General features: G+C 50.9%; 1 protein-coding gene across 1 annotated transcript in view; it reads left to right on the top strand.

The window, feature by feature from the left end:
• The window catches only part of creb3l2 (cAMP responsive element binding protein 3-like 2), a 142,323-nt gene that overhangs the window by 75,182 nt on the left and 46,805 nt on the right, over positions 1 to 20,336 (top strand). Inside the window, exons 4-9 of the mRNA XM_072484257.1 lie at positions 522 to 609; positions 9,984 to 10,168; positions 10,762 to 10,911; positions 11,432 to 11,490; positions 14,411 to 14,479; positions 16,656 to 16,755. Of these exons, the coding sequence (XP_072340358.1) occupies positions 522 to 609; positions 9,984 to 10,168; positions 10,762 to 10,911; positions 11,432 to 11,490; positions 14,411 to 14,479; positions 16,656 to 16,755 (651 nt within the window). The remainder of the gene's footprint in view (positions 1 to 521; positions 610 to 9,983; positions 10,169 to 10,761; positions 10,912 to 11,431; positions 11,491 to 14,410; positions 14,480 to 16,655; positions 16,756 to 20,336) is intronic.

Raw genomic sequence — 20,336 nt, 5'->3', positions numbered from 1 at the left:
GCCTTCAAATTAATTTTGAGATCTGGGCACCCTTCTGATATCCGAGGAGCCGTCCTTGCCGACACCTTTAATTCCCCACTCCAGAAAAAATTCCAAGTGTGGGTTGATTCAGAACGAATCTCCCCAAGCTCCAAAAAACAACCAAATGTGGGTGAATAGCAATCTGGATCGTGCGCAAACACCAGCCGGGATCACCCCGCAAAACTCACCCAAAATTACAGGTCATTGTTTGGGAGAATTGTGTCCTGTGTGTGTCAAGTGCAGGACAGCTTCTATATACTCAGTATCAATACAAAATTTAAATTTTTGAGACCGATATTTGTAAGCCAAAAGTCATGAAGTTGACTACTCAAGTATATTTGCAGGTTTCTCATCCAAGGTCACCTCTGTGTCCTATTGGATCATTTTATGCACGTGGCTGGTTGAATAACCTCTGAATTTCCCTGCCTCGACTGAGAGCTTCTTTTGTTCTCTGCCTTTGTGATCAATATTTCACACTCAATCATGCTGTGCTTTTTCAGACTAAACCGTGCTCACAGAAGGTTCTTCCAAAGATTAAACTGGAACCGCATGAGGTGGATCAATTCCTCAATCTGTCTCCAAAGGAAGGTGAGATGCATAATTGAAAAACTGACACCTTGTTCCACACTTTCTAACTGAGCCTCCAGTTAGATAGTTAATTCTTCATAGATAGGAAATTGTTTAGAAGGTGGAGTTTTAAAATTAAATGTAATCTGAAAATAACTGAAGAAAATGTCATACGAACAATGTTACTTATACACATTTGAGACGGACAATAACAATACTGTGCAGATTTCAGACGGTAGGAACATTACAATGTTAGTGTGAAAATTCTGTCCAATTGGATTACTGTGCAGATTCGAGTCATAAGGATACTGAGTATGAAGCTATGCAAACCCCAGCTGGTAGGAACATGAAACAATGGCACCATGGAATTGTAAAAATGGGAGAAAACAGGGAATGAGGGAATGCAAACCAGTCGAGTTTATTCCAATTGCAATGTGTGAAAAGTGTCTTCTGTGCCAGTCACTTGGTCCCCTAAGGACGACAGACAGCTATAGGAAGAGCTTTGAGAAGAATAAAAGCTGTGAAATGAATCTCAGCTATATTGTGAGCCTCTGCTCTCTCTGGATATCACAGGAAGACAAATTCAGGCTTCTCTATAATGTTTAAGCAGTCTGGCCACGTTCACTGGTAAGGCTCACAAATGAAAATTGACCTGTCGGGTAAGGTGATTGGTGCCGTTTGAACAAGACTGCTGCAAAGAGCTGGGGCGAAATTCTCCATTATCGGCGGAAAGTCCGCCGATCGGCGCAAAAAACGGCGCAAATCCCACTTGCGTCACGTCATAAAAATGGGCCGATAGTCTGCGGCCCGAAATGGGCTAGCAGCGACGTAACGGGATCCGCGCTTGCGCAGTGGTTCACGCCGTGCAGCGTCATACGCGCTGCACGGCGTGACGGCTCATAAGGCCGCGCAGCTCCCCCCCACCCGACCGGAACAGCCGACCGCAACACCCGACTTGATGGCTGGCCGTCGCTCAGCCCCGAGGTTCGAGTCACGCGATGTGGAGGCGCTCCTGGACGCGGTGGAGCAGAGGAGGGACGCCCTGTATCCCGGGCACGGCCGCAGAGTTGCCCCACGCCACAGCCGGCGTCTGTGGAGGGAGGTGGCAGAGGCCGTCACCGCTGTGGCCCTAACACCACGGACAGGCACCCAGTGCCACAAGAAGGTGAACGACCTCGTCAGAGCAGGCAGGGTGAGCCTCCCCCATATCCCCCATATCCCCCCTCCCCCAAATCCCCCCTCCCCCAAATCCCCCCCTCCCCCATATCCCCCCTCCCCCATATCCCCCATATCCCCCCCTCCCCCATATCCCCCCCTCCCCCATATCCCCCATATCCCCCCTCCCCCATATCCCCCCTCCCCCATATCCCCCCTCCCCCATATCCCCCCTCCCCCATATCCCCCATATTCCCCCCTCCACCATATCCCCCCCTCCCCCATATCCCCCATATTCCCCCTCCCCATATCCCCCCTCCCCATATCCCCCATATTCCCCCCTCCCCCATATCCCCACTCCCCCATATCCCCCCCTCCCCCATATCCCCCCTCCCCCATATCCCCCCCTCCCCCATATCCCCCCTCCCCCATATCCCCCCTCCCCCATATCCCCCCTCCCCATATCCCCCCTCCCCCATATCCCCCATATTCCCCCCTCCCCCATATGCCCCTCCCCCATATCCCCCCTCCCCCATATCCCCCCCTCCCCCATATCCCCAAGTGAATCCAGCCCTAACCTTAACCTCTGCAATGCACGCGCAACCGATGGCGTGCATTCATATACCTGCCTAACACTGTTGCCTTTTACCCCTGCCACCCCCCCCCCCCCCCCCCCCCCCCAGGAGAAGCGCGCACACAACAATAGGGAGCATGTGAGGACTGGAGGAGGGCCCGCTGATGAGAGGCCACTGACCGTACACGAGGAAAGGGCCCTGGAACTGGCTGGCGGACCTGAGGACCGAGAGGTTGCTGATGCAGAGGTCGGGGCCCCACGAGCAAGTGAGCCACCAACAGCCCGTCCCCATATCCCCCCTCCCCTATATCCCCCTCCCCCGTATCACCTGATCACTGCCTGATGTCTAACCATGCATGCTTCATTGTGTATCGCAGGACCAAACGTCCAGGCACCCATCCCCGCAGATGTAGACCGCCCGCAGGATGCCCCTCGGAGACCACAGGAGACGGAGAGACCCGCACCCTCCAGCATGCGACGCCCGCAGGATGCCCCTCGGAGACCACGGGAGACGGAGAGACCCGCACCCTCCAGCATGCGACGCCCGCAGGATGCCCCTCGGAGACCACGGGAGACGGAGAGACCCGAACCCTCCAGCATGCGACGCCCGCAGGATGCCCCTCGGAGACCACGGGAGACGGAGAGACCCGGACCCTCCAGCATGCGACGCCCGCAGGATGCCCCTCGCACACCACGGGAGACGGAGAGACCTGGAGCAACAGGGAGACGACACCCCCGTCACGTGCGGGAGCGACCACCCAGCGATGAGGGGGGCAGCCACAGGCCCCCGTCACATCCGAGCCAGGACACCACTACCCAGGACACCACTATCCAGGACACCCCTACCCGGGACACCACTACCCAGGACACCCCTACCCGGGACACCACTACCCGGGACAGCACTACCCGGGACAGCACTACCCAGGACACCCCTACCCGGGAAGACGAAATACCGGACAGTGACTCAGAGTGGATGGGTGGAGACGAACCCCCACCCCAAAGTGCCATGGACTCAGAGTGGGACGAAGAGCACGATACAACGCCACTGCTGTCACCAACACCCTCCACCATCGCAGAAACACTCACCACGGTTGGGCACTTTAGTGATGAGGCGTCTGGTACACTCACTGGTGCGCACAACACAGCCGTCCCGGTACAGCAGGTGGAGGTAGGAGCAGCAGAGGGACCGGGCGGTCGGAGGGCAGCCCAGGCCAAGCGAACATCTGCCGCCCAGATGGATCCCGGGTTCCTGCAGTTACCACACCCACACATAGATCCGATGCAACCACCGACACGGAGACGAGCGAATAGGGTGACGGGTGGCTTGCGGCGGCTGCGGTCGCAGGTGGAGGAGTCCACCCGCGTCCAGGAGCTGGGAGTGGTCCCGGTCATGCGTGCCACCCAGGCTGACACCGCACGGGTGGCGTCCGCGGTGGAGGCAATGGGTGCGACGGTGTCAGACATGGGGAACGGTTTGCGAGGCCTGGGGCCTTCCGTGCAGGCGGCGTCTGTGGCCCAGGAAATGGCTGCCCTCTCACAGGAGGCCATGAGCCAGTGCCAGCGCCAGATGGCAGAGGCGCTTAACGCCATAGCCCAGTCTCAGCAGGCCATGGCCCAGTCTCAGCAGGCCATGGCCCAGTCTCAGCAGGCCATAGCCCAGTCTCTGCAGGCCATGGCCCAGTCTCTGCAGGCCATGGCCCAGTCTCAGCAGGCCATCGCTGAGGGCATCGGCACCAGTGGCCATGTGCGAGCTGGCGTCGCACTGTCGCAGACAGGGTTCGACAACCCCCTGGGCTCCATGGCTGCAAACCTGCAGACCCCTGTCGATACCAGCACGGGCCTCCAGGACTGGCAGCGCCAGATGTCGGGGGCGCGTCGGATGGCCAGTCCGTTCGCATCCCCCACCCATGTGGAGGCCTGGGGGCCATCGGGCACCCCGAGGGAGGAGGAGGTGGTGTGGTCCATCCCGGCTCCCTCTGTAGGGGAGGTCCCGGTACACCGCGACACCTCGGACTCCCCCCCCTTCCGTCCCAGGTGCATCGGGTGGGCAACGGGCAGGACAGGCTGGCAGCTCGCCATCCCAGTCGCCCGGGCCGCAGCCTGGCCCATCTAGGCCAGGACGCCCCAGGAAACGGCCGCCAAAGGGATCCAGTGTCAGAGGGCAGGAATCACAGGAGTCCACCTCCAGTTCTGCTGTACCGTCTGGGGAACCACGTAGACGTAGTCAAAGGGCCCGTAAGGCCAAACAATTAGACACTGAGTAAGTTGGCACGGGTGCAGGGCACAGATGAGTTTTAGGGGCTAGGGCACGTGCATGAACTCCTTTGGTTATTAAAGTCAATGTTACACCTACCGAAGCTGCCTTTGTGCTCTGTCCAAAGTGTGCGGGGTTGTCATGTACGTTGAGCGCAAGTGTGTGTGTGAGGGGTGGTCTTACCTCAGCCCCAGGTGAGTCTGCCCCCTTCCCCCTGGGCCGCCATCAACATCCCCCGGGCAGAGGACGGGACCGTGCGCTGCAGTGTCACAGCCGCATGCAGGGATGGTCCGGGTGGATGGTGGTACTGTGGCCATGGGTCAAACATAGTCCAACGATGTAGAGCCAGGAGCTCATCGGAGGCGGGTTGTCATCATTCTCCATGGCCTGCGATAGACACGCGTCCACCCGCAACTGTGTGAGCCCGGCCCGTTGTGCCGCCGGTGGATCGGCAATTGGGGGTGGGGGGGTGGTGTGCATGCGGGTGGGGTGTGTGGGGTTGGGGAGGGGGGTGAGGGTGCTGGGTGGGTGGATGGGTGGGGGGTGTGGGTGGTCGGCTGTTGTCATGGTGTGCGGTCTGTGGCCATACTACCCGATTCCCACGCCCATCTAGTCAGTGAAGCGGGCGTCTATCAGTCTGTCCCGTGCCCGCTGGGCCAGCCGGTAACGGTGGACAGCCACCCGCCTGTGTCTACCCCGTCTGCCCTGACCATTGCCCCCATCCCCCTCATCTGGGGAGGACTGGGCCTCTTCCTGCTGCTCCTCCACTCCGCCCTCCTCTGCCTGCGGCACATCGTCCCTCTGCTGGGCTATGTTGTGCAGGACGCAGCACACCACAATGATGCGGCCAACCCTATCTGACCGATACTGGAGGGCGCCCCCAGAGAGGTCCAGGCACCTGAAACGCATCTTCAGCACGCCAAAGCACCTCTCGATCACTCCCCTTGTCGCTACATGGGCATCATTGTAGCGGTTCTCCGCCTCATTGCGTGGCCTCCGTATAGGCGTCATCAGCCACGATCGCAATGGGTAGCCCCTGTCGCCCAGCAACCAGCCCCTCAGCCGGGGATGGCGTCCCTCGTACATGCCGGGGATGGATGACCGCGACAACACGAATGAGTCGTGTACACTGCCTGGGTGACGGGCGCAGACGTGCAGGATCATCATGCGGTGGTCGCAGACCACCTGTACGTTCATTGAATAGGTCCCCTTCCTATTAGTGAACACGGCCCTGTTCTCTGCAGGTGGCCGCACGGCGACGTGCATCCCATCAATCGCGCCCTGGACCATGGGGAACCCGGCAACGGCAGAGAAGCCCACGGCCCGGGCATCTTGGCTGGCCCGGTCCACGGGGAAGCGGATGTAGCGGTGCGCCATGGCATAAAGGGCATCTGTCACTGCCCGGATGCACCGATGCACCGATGTCTGCGATATGCCGGACAGGTCCCCACTCGGTGCCTGGAATGACCCCGTTGCATAAAAGTTCAGGGCCACCGTAACCTTGACGGACACGGGGAGAGGGTGTCCCCCGCCAGTGCCACGCGGTGACAGGTGTGCCAGCAGGTGGCAGATGTGTGCCACGGTTTCCCGGCTCATCCGGAGTCTCCTCCTGCATTCCCGGTCCGTGAGGTCCTGGTATGACTGCCGGGGCCGGTACACACGGGGCGCCCTCGGGTGCCTCCGTTGCCGTGGGGCCGCGACGTCCTCCTCCCCCTCCTCGTCCTGTCGGTCAGGTGTCCCTCCAGCCTGGGCGGCTGCCGCCTGCCCCTCTGCGGCAGCATGCGCCGCCTCTCTGGCACGCTCCTCCTCCTCCTCCTCCTCCTCCTCCTCATCCAGGGCAACATAGACATGAGCGGCTGCCACCACGGCGGCCAACATCGCTGGATGGTCTGAAAACATGACGGCCTGGTGGGGGGGAGGGGAACGACGACATGTCATCATTGCCCATATCCCCTCCTCCCCCCAGCCAGGTGGCATGGACCGCATGGGTCCAACTGTTGGAGGCTGGCACCTGGCCAGGTGGACCAACTCATTTGCCCTCCCATCACCCACCCCGGCACGGACCCCAACCCCCAACCTCCACCCCGGCACTGACCCCCCCCCCCCCCAACCTCCACCCCGGCACGGACCCCCTCCCCAACCCCCAACCTCCACCCCGGCATGGACCCCCCCCCCCAACCTCCACCCCGGCACGGACCCCCCCCCAACCTCCACCCCGGCACGGACCCCCCCCAACCCCCAACCTCCACCCCGGCACGGACCCCCCCCCCAACCTCCACCCCGGCACGGACCCCCCCTAACCCCCAACCTCCACCCCGGCACGGACCCCAACCCCCAACCTCCACCCCAGCACGGACCCCCCCCCAACTTCCACCCCGGCACGGACCCCCCCCCAACCTCCACCCCGGCACGGACCCCCCCCCCAACCTCCACCCCAGCACGGACCTCCCCCCCAACCCCCAACCTTCACCCCGGCACGGACCCCCAACCTCCACCCCGGCACGGACCCCCCCCCCCCCCAACCTCCACCCCGGCACGGACCCCCTCCCGGCACTCCCCCGGAGCCCAGCCTACTCTAACCACCGCCCCCCCCCCCGCCGCACACACACACAAGCCGAGACACACCTCTCCTCACGCAATCAGTCTGCGGCCACGCCATTTCCTGCCCAGAGCCAACCCCCCCAGGCCGTCACTCACCTCCTCGCTGGTCGGCGTGAGCCTGGAGCACCGGGTCACGCCGATGAAAAGGAGGTTTGATTGACGTCGACGTGAACGGTCATCACGTTGACGGGACTTCGGCCCATCCGGAAGGGAGAATATCGGCAGGCCGAAAATCGGCTGCTTTGCGCAGACCCGTGACATTCTCCGCGGCAGCGGCGCCATTAACGCCCCGCCGACTTTTCTCCCTTCGGAGACTTCGGCGGGGGCGGGGGCGGGATTCATGGCGGCCAACGGCCATTCTCCGACCCGGCGGGGGGTCGGAGAATGACGCCCCTGATGTCTCAAGGAAAGGAAGGGAAAGGATTAAATTGATGACAGCAAAAAAAAAAGAAAATCAGGAAAATCAAATAAACAGATATCTGCATTGCATGTCGATGGAGACCATTAACTGAGGTTTCGCTTGAGCACCTGTGAAGAGGCCGAAGCTGTGTTTGGAGCTGTATGCTTGTTAATGCTTCACTTTGTAAACAAATGGAAGGCTAAGTAAAGATTGACTCCAGTATTACCCTTCACTGACTGGCTCTCCGAAATAACACCTACAGAAGTCTCTATTTTCCATTTATCATCAGTTTCTGTCAAAGCCAATTGTCTTTATTCTGCCAAACATTTACTCACCTTGCACTTTATGGTCTCTGCCTCAACTTTCCAAAGAATTTTAGTTGCCAGGTTATGTTTACATTCATGCTGACTACTATTTGCAGCTTTTGTGTTGGGTAGAAGGCGGCAAGAAAATATGCTTTTTAAAGAGCAGGTTAACTGGCATTCAAAAATCCCTCTTTTAATATTCACAGAATCACAGAAAAATTTATTGCAGAAGAGGCCCTTCGGCTCATCTAGTCTGCACCGACACATGAAACACCTACCGAATCCCATTTGCCAGCATTTAGCCCATAGCCTTGAATGTTATGATGTGCCAAGTACTCATCCGGGTATTTTGTAAAGGATGTGACGCATCCTGCCTCTACCACCCTCCCTGGCAGTGCATTCCAGACCGTCACCATCCTCTGGGTAAAAAGGGTTTCCTCAAATCCCCCTAAACGTGCTGCCCCTCACCTTGAACGTGTGTCCCCTCGTGACTGACCCTTCAACTAAGGGGAACAATTGCTCCCCATCCACCCTGTCCATGTCCTTCATCATCTTGTACACCTCGATCAGGTCGCTCCTCAGTCTCCTGTGCTCCAGCGAAAACAACCCAAGCCTATCCAGCCTCTTTTCATAATTTAAATGTTCCATTCCAGGCAACATCCTGGTGAATCTCCTCTGCACCCCCTCCAGTGCAATCACATCATTCCTATACTGTGACAACCAGAACTGCACACAGTACTCCAGCTGTGGCCTCATCAAAGTTCTATGCAACTCTAAAATGACCTCCCTGCGTTTGTAATCCATGCCTCGATTGATGAAGGCGAGTGTCCCATATGCCTTTTTCACCACCCTATTAACCTGCCTTCTGCCTCCAGAGATCTATGGACAAACACGCCACTCTTCCTTTGTTCCTCGGAACTTCCCAGTATCAGGCCATTCATTAAATACTTCCTTGTCACATTAATCCTTCCAAAGTGTATCATATCACACTTTTCAGGGTTAAATTCCAACTGTCACTTATCTGCCCATTTGACCATCCCGTCTATCTTCCTGTAACCCAAGACACTCATATTGGGGCTGTATTTGTTCAAATGTTTGCAACCTACATTTAGAGGGCTACTAAAATATTGGCAACAAATTCACTCACAGTTGAATCCATAATATTTTGATGATCTTCATGCATTTTGTGGGAATGAAAATCTTGTTACTTTCAGTTCTTCAAAAATATTGTTTCCTATTGTCAACCCTCCCTCACATATTGACAGTCTTCACTTTGTTATAACCTCTGTTTTCCAAGAGAACTTGCACATTTCCTCAGCTGTTACTTCTTAAGTCCAAGTACATGCTTCCATATCTGGAATGCTTATGGTTCACTTTTCTTGGACATCTGAACAGGCAGGATACAAGAGAAAACCTCACATGGCCAATTTGTTTGATTCCAGTCTTCTCTGCTCCGATGTCGACTATCTATGGTAGTACTTTACACTACGAGTCTTAGCTCCTCACTAAGGCTTCTCAATAAAGGGAAAAGGGGGGATACCACTCTAGATAAAAGCAAATTACTGCAGGTGCTGGAATCTGAAACAACAACAGAAAATACTGGACAATCTCAGCAGGTCTGACAGCATCTGTGGAGAGAAAAGGGAGCCAATGTTTCGAGTCTGGATCACTCTTTGTCAAAGTCAAATATCACTCTAGTTCCTTTGTGTTTTTCACCTTGTTACAGAATTGAGCTGAGGTCAGGAAAGGCTTGCTCACTCTCTCTGTCTCTGGCTCACCTGCTTTCATCCCTCCCTGTCTCTCTTTCTCACTGTCCCTCTATCTCTCTCTTTCTCTCCCTCTGCCGCTCCCCCTCTGGTAGCCTTTGACCAGATAACAAAGTGAAATGCATAAATAAGATCAGGGAATCTTAATGTTGGGCCAATGGAAATGTAACGTATGCAATTTTCAATTTATATTTGTGCGTATATCTCGCTTTTGGAAACATGCAAATAGTTTTAATTTCACATATCTATCCACCGGTTCATTCTATCCTGAGGACAATTTACCCAAGACATGGGCTGAGCCCGAGTTTAAATGGTGACTGTGTTTTTCTATTCTTTACAGCAGGAGCAGATATTCTGCAACTACCACCAACCCCACCGAGCAGCCACGGAAGCGACTGCGAGGGCGGACAAAGCCCAACACGTTCTGTTCAATCACCCGACTCTATGCAGGCACAGCCCGCAGAAAAAAGCATAACCCGTACGCTATCAGCCTTGTCCAGCTCCCCTCTTCTCACTGCACCACATGTAAGAGACATCTTTATTAGAAAATCATAATCCTATAACCCCATCTTTTGCCATATGTTTTAGAAAGCTAGGTGCAGTAATTGATATCCTAGCATTAGTAAAATTCTGAAAGCAGAACATTTGCCTCTACTCGTGGGTAAGGATGATAATGAGGGCCATTTAGCTATAAAGCTCAGGGTAACTATACCCCATCTGAAGCAGGTCACCTACCCATATAAATTGGGGACCTAAAGATGTAGTTATGATCCTGATTGCCATTTTAAAGGACATATCGCTGAATGTTAGCACGACTGTTGAACTGCCAAAGCCATGGTCCTTAAAGAGAAACAGCTTTGAAAGTTTTAACATTTGTAACTTTGTGAAGCTGGAAGAAATAGGAATGCTTTTACTGGCTTCACACAATTACTGTGGACTGGTGCTGGCCTGGTCTTGCATCGCTCAGCCTCACCTCCCCATTCCATGTGAATCTAGTTCAAAGAATGAAGTAAGTCAACTCCTTCCTGTTATTGGCAATTGTTAATAGTCACCAGAATAAGGTGGAATTGAGTGAAAGCCCTTAAAAGAAGATGTAACCAGATTTCTCTTCACCCCAGAAGCTGCAAGGCTCATCAGGACCTTTGATGCTGACGGAGGAAGAGAAACGGACTCTGATTGCAGAAGGATATCCAGTTCCTATCAAACTACCACTTACAAAAGCAGAAGAAAAGGCACTCAAGAAGATACGCAGAAAAATTAAAAATAAGGTAAAAATAAACATTAAAGTGTTCCTTCGCAAGCTTGTGGCCTCATCATAGTATCTTGCTGAAAATGCAGTAACACTTATTTTAATAAATGGAAATTGCTAAGTTCCAATTATCTCTAAATGACTTAAGTATCACATAAAAATGTGTTGAACATGTAGTAATACTGAAATGTTGTTAAATCCATGTGTATTAATCAAACTGGATCAATTATTACAGTAGATGGGAAAATCTTACAGTGAACAGAAAACTAACACATCCCATGAAGCTAACTTAATGTGTTTTGATCAGGAGATTAGACATTAATGTGAATTTGAAGCAAAAGTAGACTGGTGGGTCCCTCAGCTGTTGATTTCCAGGCATGTAACTGACTCCCATTTCTTTATGAAAGTTTAATGTGTACTGTGTTAAGTAAAACTTAATGGTGCATTAAAGATTATATCGTGAAAGTCTATCATCAGTTCTTGAAATCAGATTCTTCCCAAGGTAGGAGACAAGCTGTGATAATGTTTGTTGTTGGCAGATTTCTGCCCAAGAAAGCAGGAGGAAGAAAAAAGAATACATGGATACGCTGGAAAAAAAGTAAGCGATTGTTCAAAGTCACAATAGACCTGATCATTTTGTAGTTGATGCTCTTTTTTTTATACTTTTTACTCTTTTGTTATACTTTTGCTCATGGTAATTTCTCACCTCTTGAGTCAAAGCGATGTGTTCAGGCTGACTTCAATGGAGTACTGAAGGAGTGCTACATTGTCAACATAGAACATACAGTGCAGAAGGAGGTCATTTGGCCCATCGAGTCTGCACCGACCCACTTAAGCCCTCACTTCCACCCTATCCCTGTAAGCCAATAACCCCATCTAACCTTTTTTTGGGACACTACAGGCAATTTAGCATGGGCAATCTGCCTAACCTGCATGTCTTTGGACTGTGGGAGATGACACTAAAGTCGGTGGAGTTGTGGACAGTGCGGAAGGATGTTACAAGTTACAGAGGGACATAGATAAGCTGCAGCGCTGGGCTGAGAGGTGGCAAATGGTGTTTAATGCAGAAAAGTGTGAGGTGATTCATTTTGGAAGGAATAACAGGAAGACTGAGTACTGGGCTAATGGTAAGATTCTTGGCAGTGTGGATGAGCAGAGAGATCTTGGTGTCCATGTACATAGATCCCTCAAAGTTGCCACCCAGGTTGAGAGGGTTGTTAAGAAGGCGTACGGTGTGTTAGCTTTTATTGGTAGAGGGATTGAGTTTAGGAGCCATGAGGTCATGTTGCAGCTATACACAACTCTGGTGCGGCCGCATTTGGAGTATTGCGTGCAATTCTGGTCGCCGCATTATAGGAAGGATGTGGAAGCATTGGAAAGGGTGCAGAGGAGATTTACCAGAATGTTGCCTGGTATGGAGGGAAGATCTTATGAGGAAAGGCTGAGGGACTTGAGGCTGTTTTCGTTCGAGAGAAGAAGGTTAAGAGGTGACTTAATTGAGGCATACAAGATGATCAGAGGATTGGATAGGGTGGACAGTGAGAGCCTTTTTCCTCGGATGGTGATGTCTAGCACGAGGGGACATACCTTTAAATTGAGGGGAGATAGATATAAGACAGATGTCAGAGGTAGGTTCTTTACTCAGAGAGTAGTAAGGGCGTGGAATGCCCTGCCTGCAACAGTAGTGGACTCGCCAACACTAAGGACATTCAAATGGTCATTGGATAGACATATGGATGATAAGGGAATAGTGTAGATGGGCTTTAGAGTGGTTTCACAGGTCGGCGCAACATCGAGGGCTGAAGGCGCTGTAATGTTATATGAATCAGTGAATGGCTGTCACTTATTTTGCTTAGCTGAAACAATCGCAATGTGTGTGAATGTTCTTTCTGTTTGCAAAGAACAGGGCCCTGTCTCTTAATATATGTCGCTTCCAGTGCATGCACATGCGCCACACTGCGAGCACGACTGATAACCTTAAATTGGTTATCAGCGTAATTCTTAGCACACTGAAGATTATTTAGCAAATGTTCTCCAGTCGCGGAATACATCTAATGTTGGGCACCATAGGTGGAATTCTCCCATACCCCTGCCAACAAGTTCAATGGTAGAGGGGGAGGCGAGGGGGAAGGTATAGAATTCAGTGGGAGTCCAAAAATCAGCGTGGAATTCCTGTGGGATCTTCTGCTGGTGCCCACCATGGTGGATCGGGAAACTTGCTGGTGGCCATCATGAAACTGATTTGCATCCTGCTAATCAGATGCAGATGAAGACCTGACTATCCTGCCATATTCTCTGCGATAACAGCTGGAAAACCCACCGGTCCAGGGCTTACTGAAAATGTTGTGGGCTGCCTTCAGAGTTTGAGATGGAGGCCGCCAGCAACCCTGGACCCTCCGGAACATCACAACAGTGGGTGAGGGGAGCATCTACAGGTGCATCTTCCAGATTCAGTGTTATCGAGGTGCTCCACCATCCAGCCTCACAAAGTCCATCTCCTTTCTTCTTTCTGCAATGGTGGGTTTGTGTTGTTGGGTAGGATTTCAATGTGGCACCCAAATATGATGGTAGAACGTGCGCAATCAAGACCGCCCGCCATGGAATGCCGTATTAAACTCCCAGTTGCATAATTAATTAGGTCAGGGCCGGAAGATGTGGCATAGTTTTCCACAGTGGGAAATATCACCCATCTCTACCCCCACCATGGGACCTCATCCCAGAGGGGAGAATTGAATTCTATGCTTTAGAATTTTCCAAGCACTGGTTGGTTGTTTACAGTCTGTACCTTGCCCATTGCGAACAGCTGCTGGGACAGGCTGTTTGATACAATCCACCAGTCTTCAGGACGGACGGCCCATATATCTAACATTATACTGGCACTAAAATGCGAAGTATCCTGATGAGTGCAAGACAAAAAACTTTGGCATGTCTAATTTTTCAGCAACACTCCAGTAACAAAATTAATAAAATCCATGAGTTTGGAAATGGTGGCATTGCTCATTGAACCTTTATGCAACCAGTTCAATCGCCCAATTTGATTGAATTGTCTATCTCGGCCTTGTTGCTCAACGTGGAACGGAAACCGGTCCAAGAGCAAAGCAGGAGTCCATCAACCGCAGCTTTGGTTGATTGGCTGGAAAGTGGAACAAACAGTTTCATAGATTACATAGAACATACAGTGCAAAAGGAGGCCATTCGGCCCATCGAGTCTGCACCGACCCACATTAAGCCCTCACTTCCACCCTATCCCCGCTACCCAATAATCCCTCCCAACCCTTATGGACATTATGGGCAATTTATCATGGCCAATCCACATAACCTCCCCCCGGGGATTTTCCGATCCGGCGCAGGATCGGAGAATCCCAGCCCATGTGCCGCCTCTCAGATATAGTCAACTGATAAATTTTCATTTGCCATCTTCCTCCTGGGATTGCAGTATAAAGCCAACAGATCCCTTTCCTGAATGGTGAGTTTGATAAAAGCACTTTTTCATCTCTGTTCCATCTTTTTATTACCAGGGTGGAATCCTGTTCGAATGAAAACAGTGAACTACGTAAAAAGGTGGAAAATCTGGAAAAAGCAAACAGGCAAGAATACTTCTCGGCATTTATGTCTTGCTTTATATTCACTTGTTGTCTTATTCCAGTCTAATCGCCATTTGAACCAGAGCCTAAGCTCACTCATTCCTGAAATACAAGTTCAGAGTTTAATCTGCAACAGGCTCTTCACAGTTTCATGGCTGATCAGACTGAGGAGTGAGTAAATGATGACTGCTTTGATTTTCTCTTTTTACTGCTTGTATTTTTTTATTTGATCATAAGACGTGAGTATTTCTGGCAGTGCGCCTTGGAGATGGTACACACTGTTCCCACTGTGTATCAATGATGGAGAAGCGGATGTTGAAGGTGGTGGATGGGGTGCCGATCAAGGGCTGCTCTGAAGTTTTGTTGCCGCTGCACTCAGTCAAGCAAGTGGAAAGTATTCCATCACACATTTGATTTGTGGCTTGTAGGTGACCGACAGAATTTCCTGCCTCTGACCTCTTTGAGCCATGCCATATGGGTAGTCCATTTCAGTACCAGTCAATGATTAACGCTCCCCAGAATGGGTAATCATTGGATAGGTGCCAGTGTTGTAGCTGTACTGGAACAGCGTGGCTGGGAGCCGCTAGTTCTGGAGCACAAGCCTTCAGCACGATAATGGGATGTTCGTGGGACCCATAGCCCAATTCTTTCATGTGGAGTGAATCAAATTTACTAGTGTGTTGACTAGCCTTGATATCCAGATAATGTGGCCCGATAAGGGGCTGGTTTAGCACACTGGGCTAAACAGCTAGCTTGCAATGCAGAACAATGGCAGCAGCGCGAGTTCAATTCCCGTACCGGCCTCCCCGAACGGGCGCTGTAACATGGCGACTAGGGGCTTTTCACATAAAGCCTACTTGTGACAATAAGCAATTATTATTATTATTACATTGCTACTTTTCCATGATCCTATTTCTGAAATTACCTATGTTTCTCCAGTACCTCTGTCTGACTGACAAGAGCATCACAACTTCAAAGTGACCCTCCAGTTTTATTCTCTTTGCGTGATAGAATTAATGAATCTTACAGCGCAGAAGACTATTCGTTCCATTGGGCAGAATTGTAAGTGTCAACTTGGGCAAGAAAAGCAGGGTGTAGTCCACAGGCTGCACTGCCGGTTTTTCCTGCCATTTTTTTTGGCACACATGGGCAGCACGGCGCCAGGGTCCCAGGTTCGATTCCCCGCTGGGTCACTGTCTGTGCGGAGTCTGCACCTTCTCCCTGTGTCTGCGTGGGTTTCCTCCCACAGTCCAAAGACGTGCAGGTTAGGTGGATTGGCCATGACAAATTGCACTTAGTGACCAAAAAGGTTAGGAGGGATTATTGGGTTACGGGGATAGGGTGGACGTGAGGGCTTAAGTCAGTCGGCGCAGACCCGATGGGCTGAATGGCCTCCTGCATTGTATGTTCTATACAGTCACTTCCCGGTTTTTAAAAACTTGCTGTGAACCTTGCCGATGTGACATCACACTGCCAGCGAGGACTTTTCACCATTGGGGGGTATGTTACAGCGGGGAGGCCTGCTAATCATATGTAAATATACTCCAATGGGGTTCTTGTCATAGATACATAGATACATGGAAGAGCAGGAGGAGGCCTTTTGGCCCATTGAGCCTGCTCTGCCATTCATCATGATCATGGCTGATCATCCAACTCAATAACCTGGTTCAGTAACCTGGTTCTTTTGTTAATTATTTTACATCTGTATCCTCTCACCATCAACACTCCTGCCAGTGGGAACTGTTTCTCCCCTTAAAATTCCCTATTAGTTTTCTCTGCTCTAAGGAGAGCAATCCTAGTCTCTCTAATTTCTCCTAACTGGAAGTCCCTCGTCTGCTGTATAAATGCAAGTGCCTTTTTAACATTTGAATTTATGCATTCTCAATTTGACCCTGTTAGTGTCAACCTTCAGTACTGCCATCTGTCAGCTTTTAACATTAATGTGAAGTCTGTCAGCTTTGTTTAACATAAAGCTGGCACAGTCTCCCATCTTCCATAAAGAAAGCTACCTGTCTGCCTAGCTTGGAGAAGCATTGGTCTCACTCATGTTGATGTGTAATCATCCACTTCTGTGTTAATCTTGAGGGAGAAATCTTAATTGAGAAACCATTATCCAATAATATTGGTTATAAACCTTTAGTGTCATTGTCTAATTGAGTGAAAATATTTTATTCCGTAGGTCCTTGCTCCAGCAGCTACAGGGACTCCAGGTCCTGGTGGCAGGGAAGGTGCCCAGACCTTGCAAGATGGCCAGCACACAAACCAGCACATGCTTAATGGTAAAATCAAAGATTGTTCTGCTGTCAATATATCGATTGAAAACAAACCACAGACAAATAAGACTAGGTCGCAGGAGGAAGGCACCTTAAAAAGATTTAAATCTTTGTCATGTGGCCCCCTTTCCCTCTGATGTTGTATAAAATAAACGTGCCTCCTGAGTTTTTGGAGTTTTCCCAATTGCTGCCTCTGATGAGATCTTTGCTGTGTGAAGGTTCTGCGAATAGCATTCTCTTCATTTTGGATGTTTAGTGGCACAACAAGATGTCTTTTGGTTCTCTGCACAGTGCAAAGTGTCGGAGGTTTTCACTTGTTAATCAGTGCTGGTGTGTGCCTGCCTGTCTCAGAAGCATGACATGTCTACCACTACGGTCCAATGCTTTCTTTATTTCATAATAACTGTGGAGCCATCGCATAAGGTGAGAATCTATGCTAAAACAACATCGTCACTCAAAATAATTGTGAGTTTAATATTTGGTCTTGCAACCCCATTTATTGCTTTCTCATTTCTATAGTACTAGAAACCTGAGTGTTCCAAATCTGTTTGATCAACCAACATTACCTTGTGCAGCACATAACTATAAAACAAACCTTTTAGATGAGATTTTGATGGTTATTTAAAGTGCCCTTGGTGAAATCTAAATTTTATCTATCGGTCTCTTGAATATGTCTCGGGAGGCATTCAAAGTTTACACAATCTGCTGTGAAAAATTAACTGCACTTTTGAGCATAAGTTAGTCTTCCAAACATTTCTCCCCCAAAATTATTTTGACTTTTCTCAGAACTGGGGCGAGATTCTCCGACCCCCCGCCGGGTCGGAGAATCGCCGGGGGCTGGCGTGAATCCCGCCCCCGCCGGTTGCCGAAGTCCCGCCGCTAAAATGCCTGTCCCGCCGGCGTAGATTAAACCACCTACCTTACCGGCGGGACAAGGCGGCGCGGGCGGGCTCCAGGGTCCTGGGGGGGGAGCCCCACGGTGGCCTGGCCCGCGATCGGGGCCCACCGATCCGCGGGCGAGCCTGTGCCGTGGGGGCACTCTTTCCCTTCCGCCTCCGCCACGGTCTCCACCATGGCGGAGGCGGAAGAGACTCCCTCCACTGCACATGCGCGAGAATGCCGTCAGCGGCCGCTGACGCTCCCGCACATGCGCCGCCCGGAGATGTCATTTCCGACCCAGCTGGCGGGGCACCAAAGGCCTTTTCCGCCCCTTAAGGTTGGGGCTCGGCCCCCAAAGATGCGGAGCATTCCGCACCTTTGGGGCGGCGCGATGCCCGACTGATTTGCACCGTTTTGGGCGCCAGTCGGCGGACATCGCGCCGTTTCCGGAGAATTTCGCCCCTGATCTTTGTTCCTCCCCCACCCATAGCTTGTTCTTTAAATTTCACAGCTCTTCTATATTCACAGATGCAATTTTCTTTGTTGCAAATATTGTTTATTTTGTCATGGGATGTGGGTTTCATTGGCAAGCCCAGCATTTGTTGCCCGTCCCTAATAGCCCTTGAACTGAATGGCTTGCGAGGTCATTTCAGAGGACCGTTAAGAATCAGCTTCATTGCTGGGTTCTGGAGTCACATGTAGGCCAAACCAGGTAAGGACAGCAGATTTCATCCCCGGTCACTGAACCAGATGGGTTTTTATAACAATCAACAATCATAGAATCCTAGAATTTTCAGTGCAGAAGGAGGCCATTCGGCCCATCAAATCTGCACCGGCCCTTGGAAAGAGCATCCTACTTAAACCCACACCTCCACCATATCCTGTAACCCAATAACTCCACCTAACCTAAGGGCAATTTAGCATGGCCAATCCACCTAACCTGCACATCTTTGGACTGTGGGAGGAAACCGGAGCACCCGGAGGAAACCCACGCAGACACGGGGAGAACGTGCAGACTCCGCACAGACAGTGACCCAAGCCAGGAATCGAACCTGGGACCCTGGAGCTGTGAAGCAACAGTGCTAACCACTGTGCTACCAATCCGCCCAATGATTTCATGGTCACCATTACTGAGTCTAGAACCAGAATTCTCTGTCCCTTCACTGGCAGCAAGATTCTCTGGTCCTGTCGGCAGCGCATCCCCGCCCGCAGGCTTCCCGGCGATGTTGGGTGGCTTCAATGGGAGTTGACAACAGTGGGGGCAGAGAAGCCCACTGCCAGTGAACCTCACGGCGCCGAGAAAAACGCGGCCGGGAGGCCGGAGAATCCCACCGGAGCTTTTCAATTCCAGATTATTATTTGAATTTAAATTCTGCCGGCTGCCCTGGTGAGATTTTGAACCAACAATTTGCCTGGTTCAATTTTCACTTAAAATTTGAAAACTTGTACCAGCTTGAAGTCGCCTCTTTTCCGAGGAAACAGTTGCAACTTCCTCATTATATTACATAATTAAAATTCCCAATACATATAATTCTTGACCCTTCTCAAATAAATTACTATCAATCATGTGATTAGGTGACAGAAACTCCATGCAGTACTCCAAATAGGGCCTGGTCAATGTTTTGTGCAATGAAGCTTCTTTAGAATTTAACTATATGCATCTGTTAATGGAATCTAATGGCTTTTTCCACTTTAGTTAAGTACAGCTCAGAATCATACCACTCTGAAAAAAGTTACTTGGTCTATTGTGCCTGTACCACTTCTCTAAAAGAGCTCCAAATAGTTTCACGCTCTTTCCTTCTGGCAGAATTTTCCTTTTCAAGTATATATCCAGTTCCCTTTTGAAAGATCAACCTGACCATTTCAGTCAGTGAATTTCATGCTGCATAGAAACAATTCTCATCTTCTCCTTGAGTTCTGCCAATTACTGTAAATCTTTGTTCTCTGGTTGCCAATAGTAAAAACCGTTTATATTTACCAATCAAATTCCTTCATAATTTGGAGCAGCCCTGTTAAATTCACCCTTAAGCTTCCCTGTTCTAAGAAGGGCAATCCCAGTTTTTTAACTGAAGCCCCTCATAGCCTGGTACCATTCGAGTAAATCGGACAACTTTCCTTCGAATCGTGGAACATCTGAAGCATCATACTTGGGTATACCTTTGGGTCACTTTTTATCCATATTTGTCATGGAAAGATGCTATGTTAACATTGTCAGTTGTATGTCTCTGGCCAGCGGGCAGTGCTGTGCCATGTGCTGGCCAGACCCACCAACCATTTAGATTTTCCAGCTGATTGACATGCTTTTAAAACATTATCAGGTGCCCAGCACCATGCCACTTCTTGCCCTGTTTTGTGACCTTGTTCGTAGTCAGCTAGCTCACCATTTAATGCAGGCATCTGTTGATAATTTGAAGCCAGTTTTTTGTGCTAATACATGTCTAACAATTTGAAGGAACCGATTTCCGTACCAGTAGAAACTTAGTTATCAAAACTGTTGAATTCGGGTGACTTTGAATAAAGAATAGACTGTCCTATTATTGAACTCCCTATGTTAGCAAATATTTTATTTGTAATTTTTGCAGTTTAATACATTAACATCTCAACAACCACACGGGCCGACACACATAAAGAAAGAAAAAAAAACAACCTACAGAACAACGCGCCCTACTCCCCCCGCTCTATTCCCTAGCTACCTCCCCTCCACCCCT

This window comes from Scyliorhinus torazame, chromosome 19 (assembly GCF_047496885.1).
Source record: "Scyliorhinus torazame isolate Kashiwa2021f chromosome 19, sScyTor2.1, whole genome shotgun sequence".
Taxonomy (NCBI): domain Eukaryota; kingdom Metazoa; phylum Chordata; class Chondrichthyes; order Carcharhiniformes; family Scyliorhinidae; genus Scyliorhinus; species Scyliorhinus torazame.
This window is presented reverse-complemented; position numbering and strand designations above follow the sequence as displayed.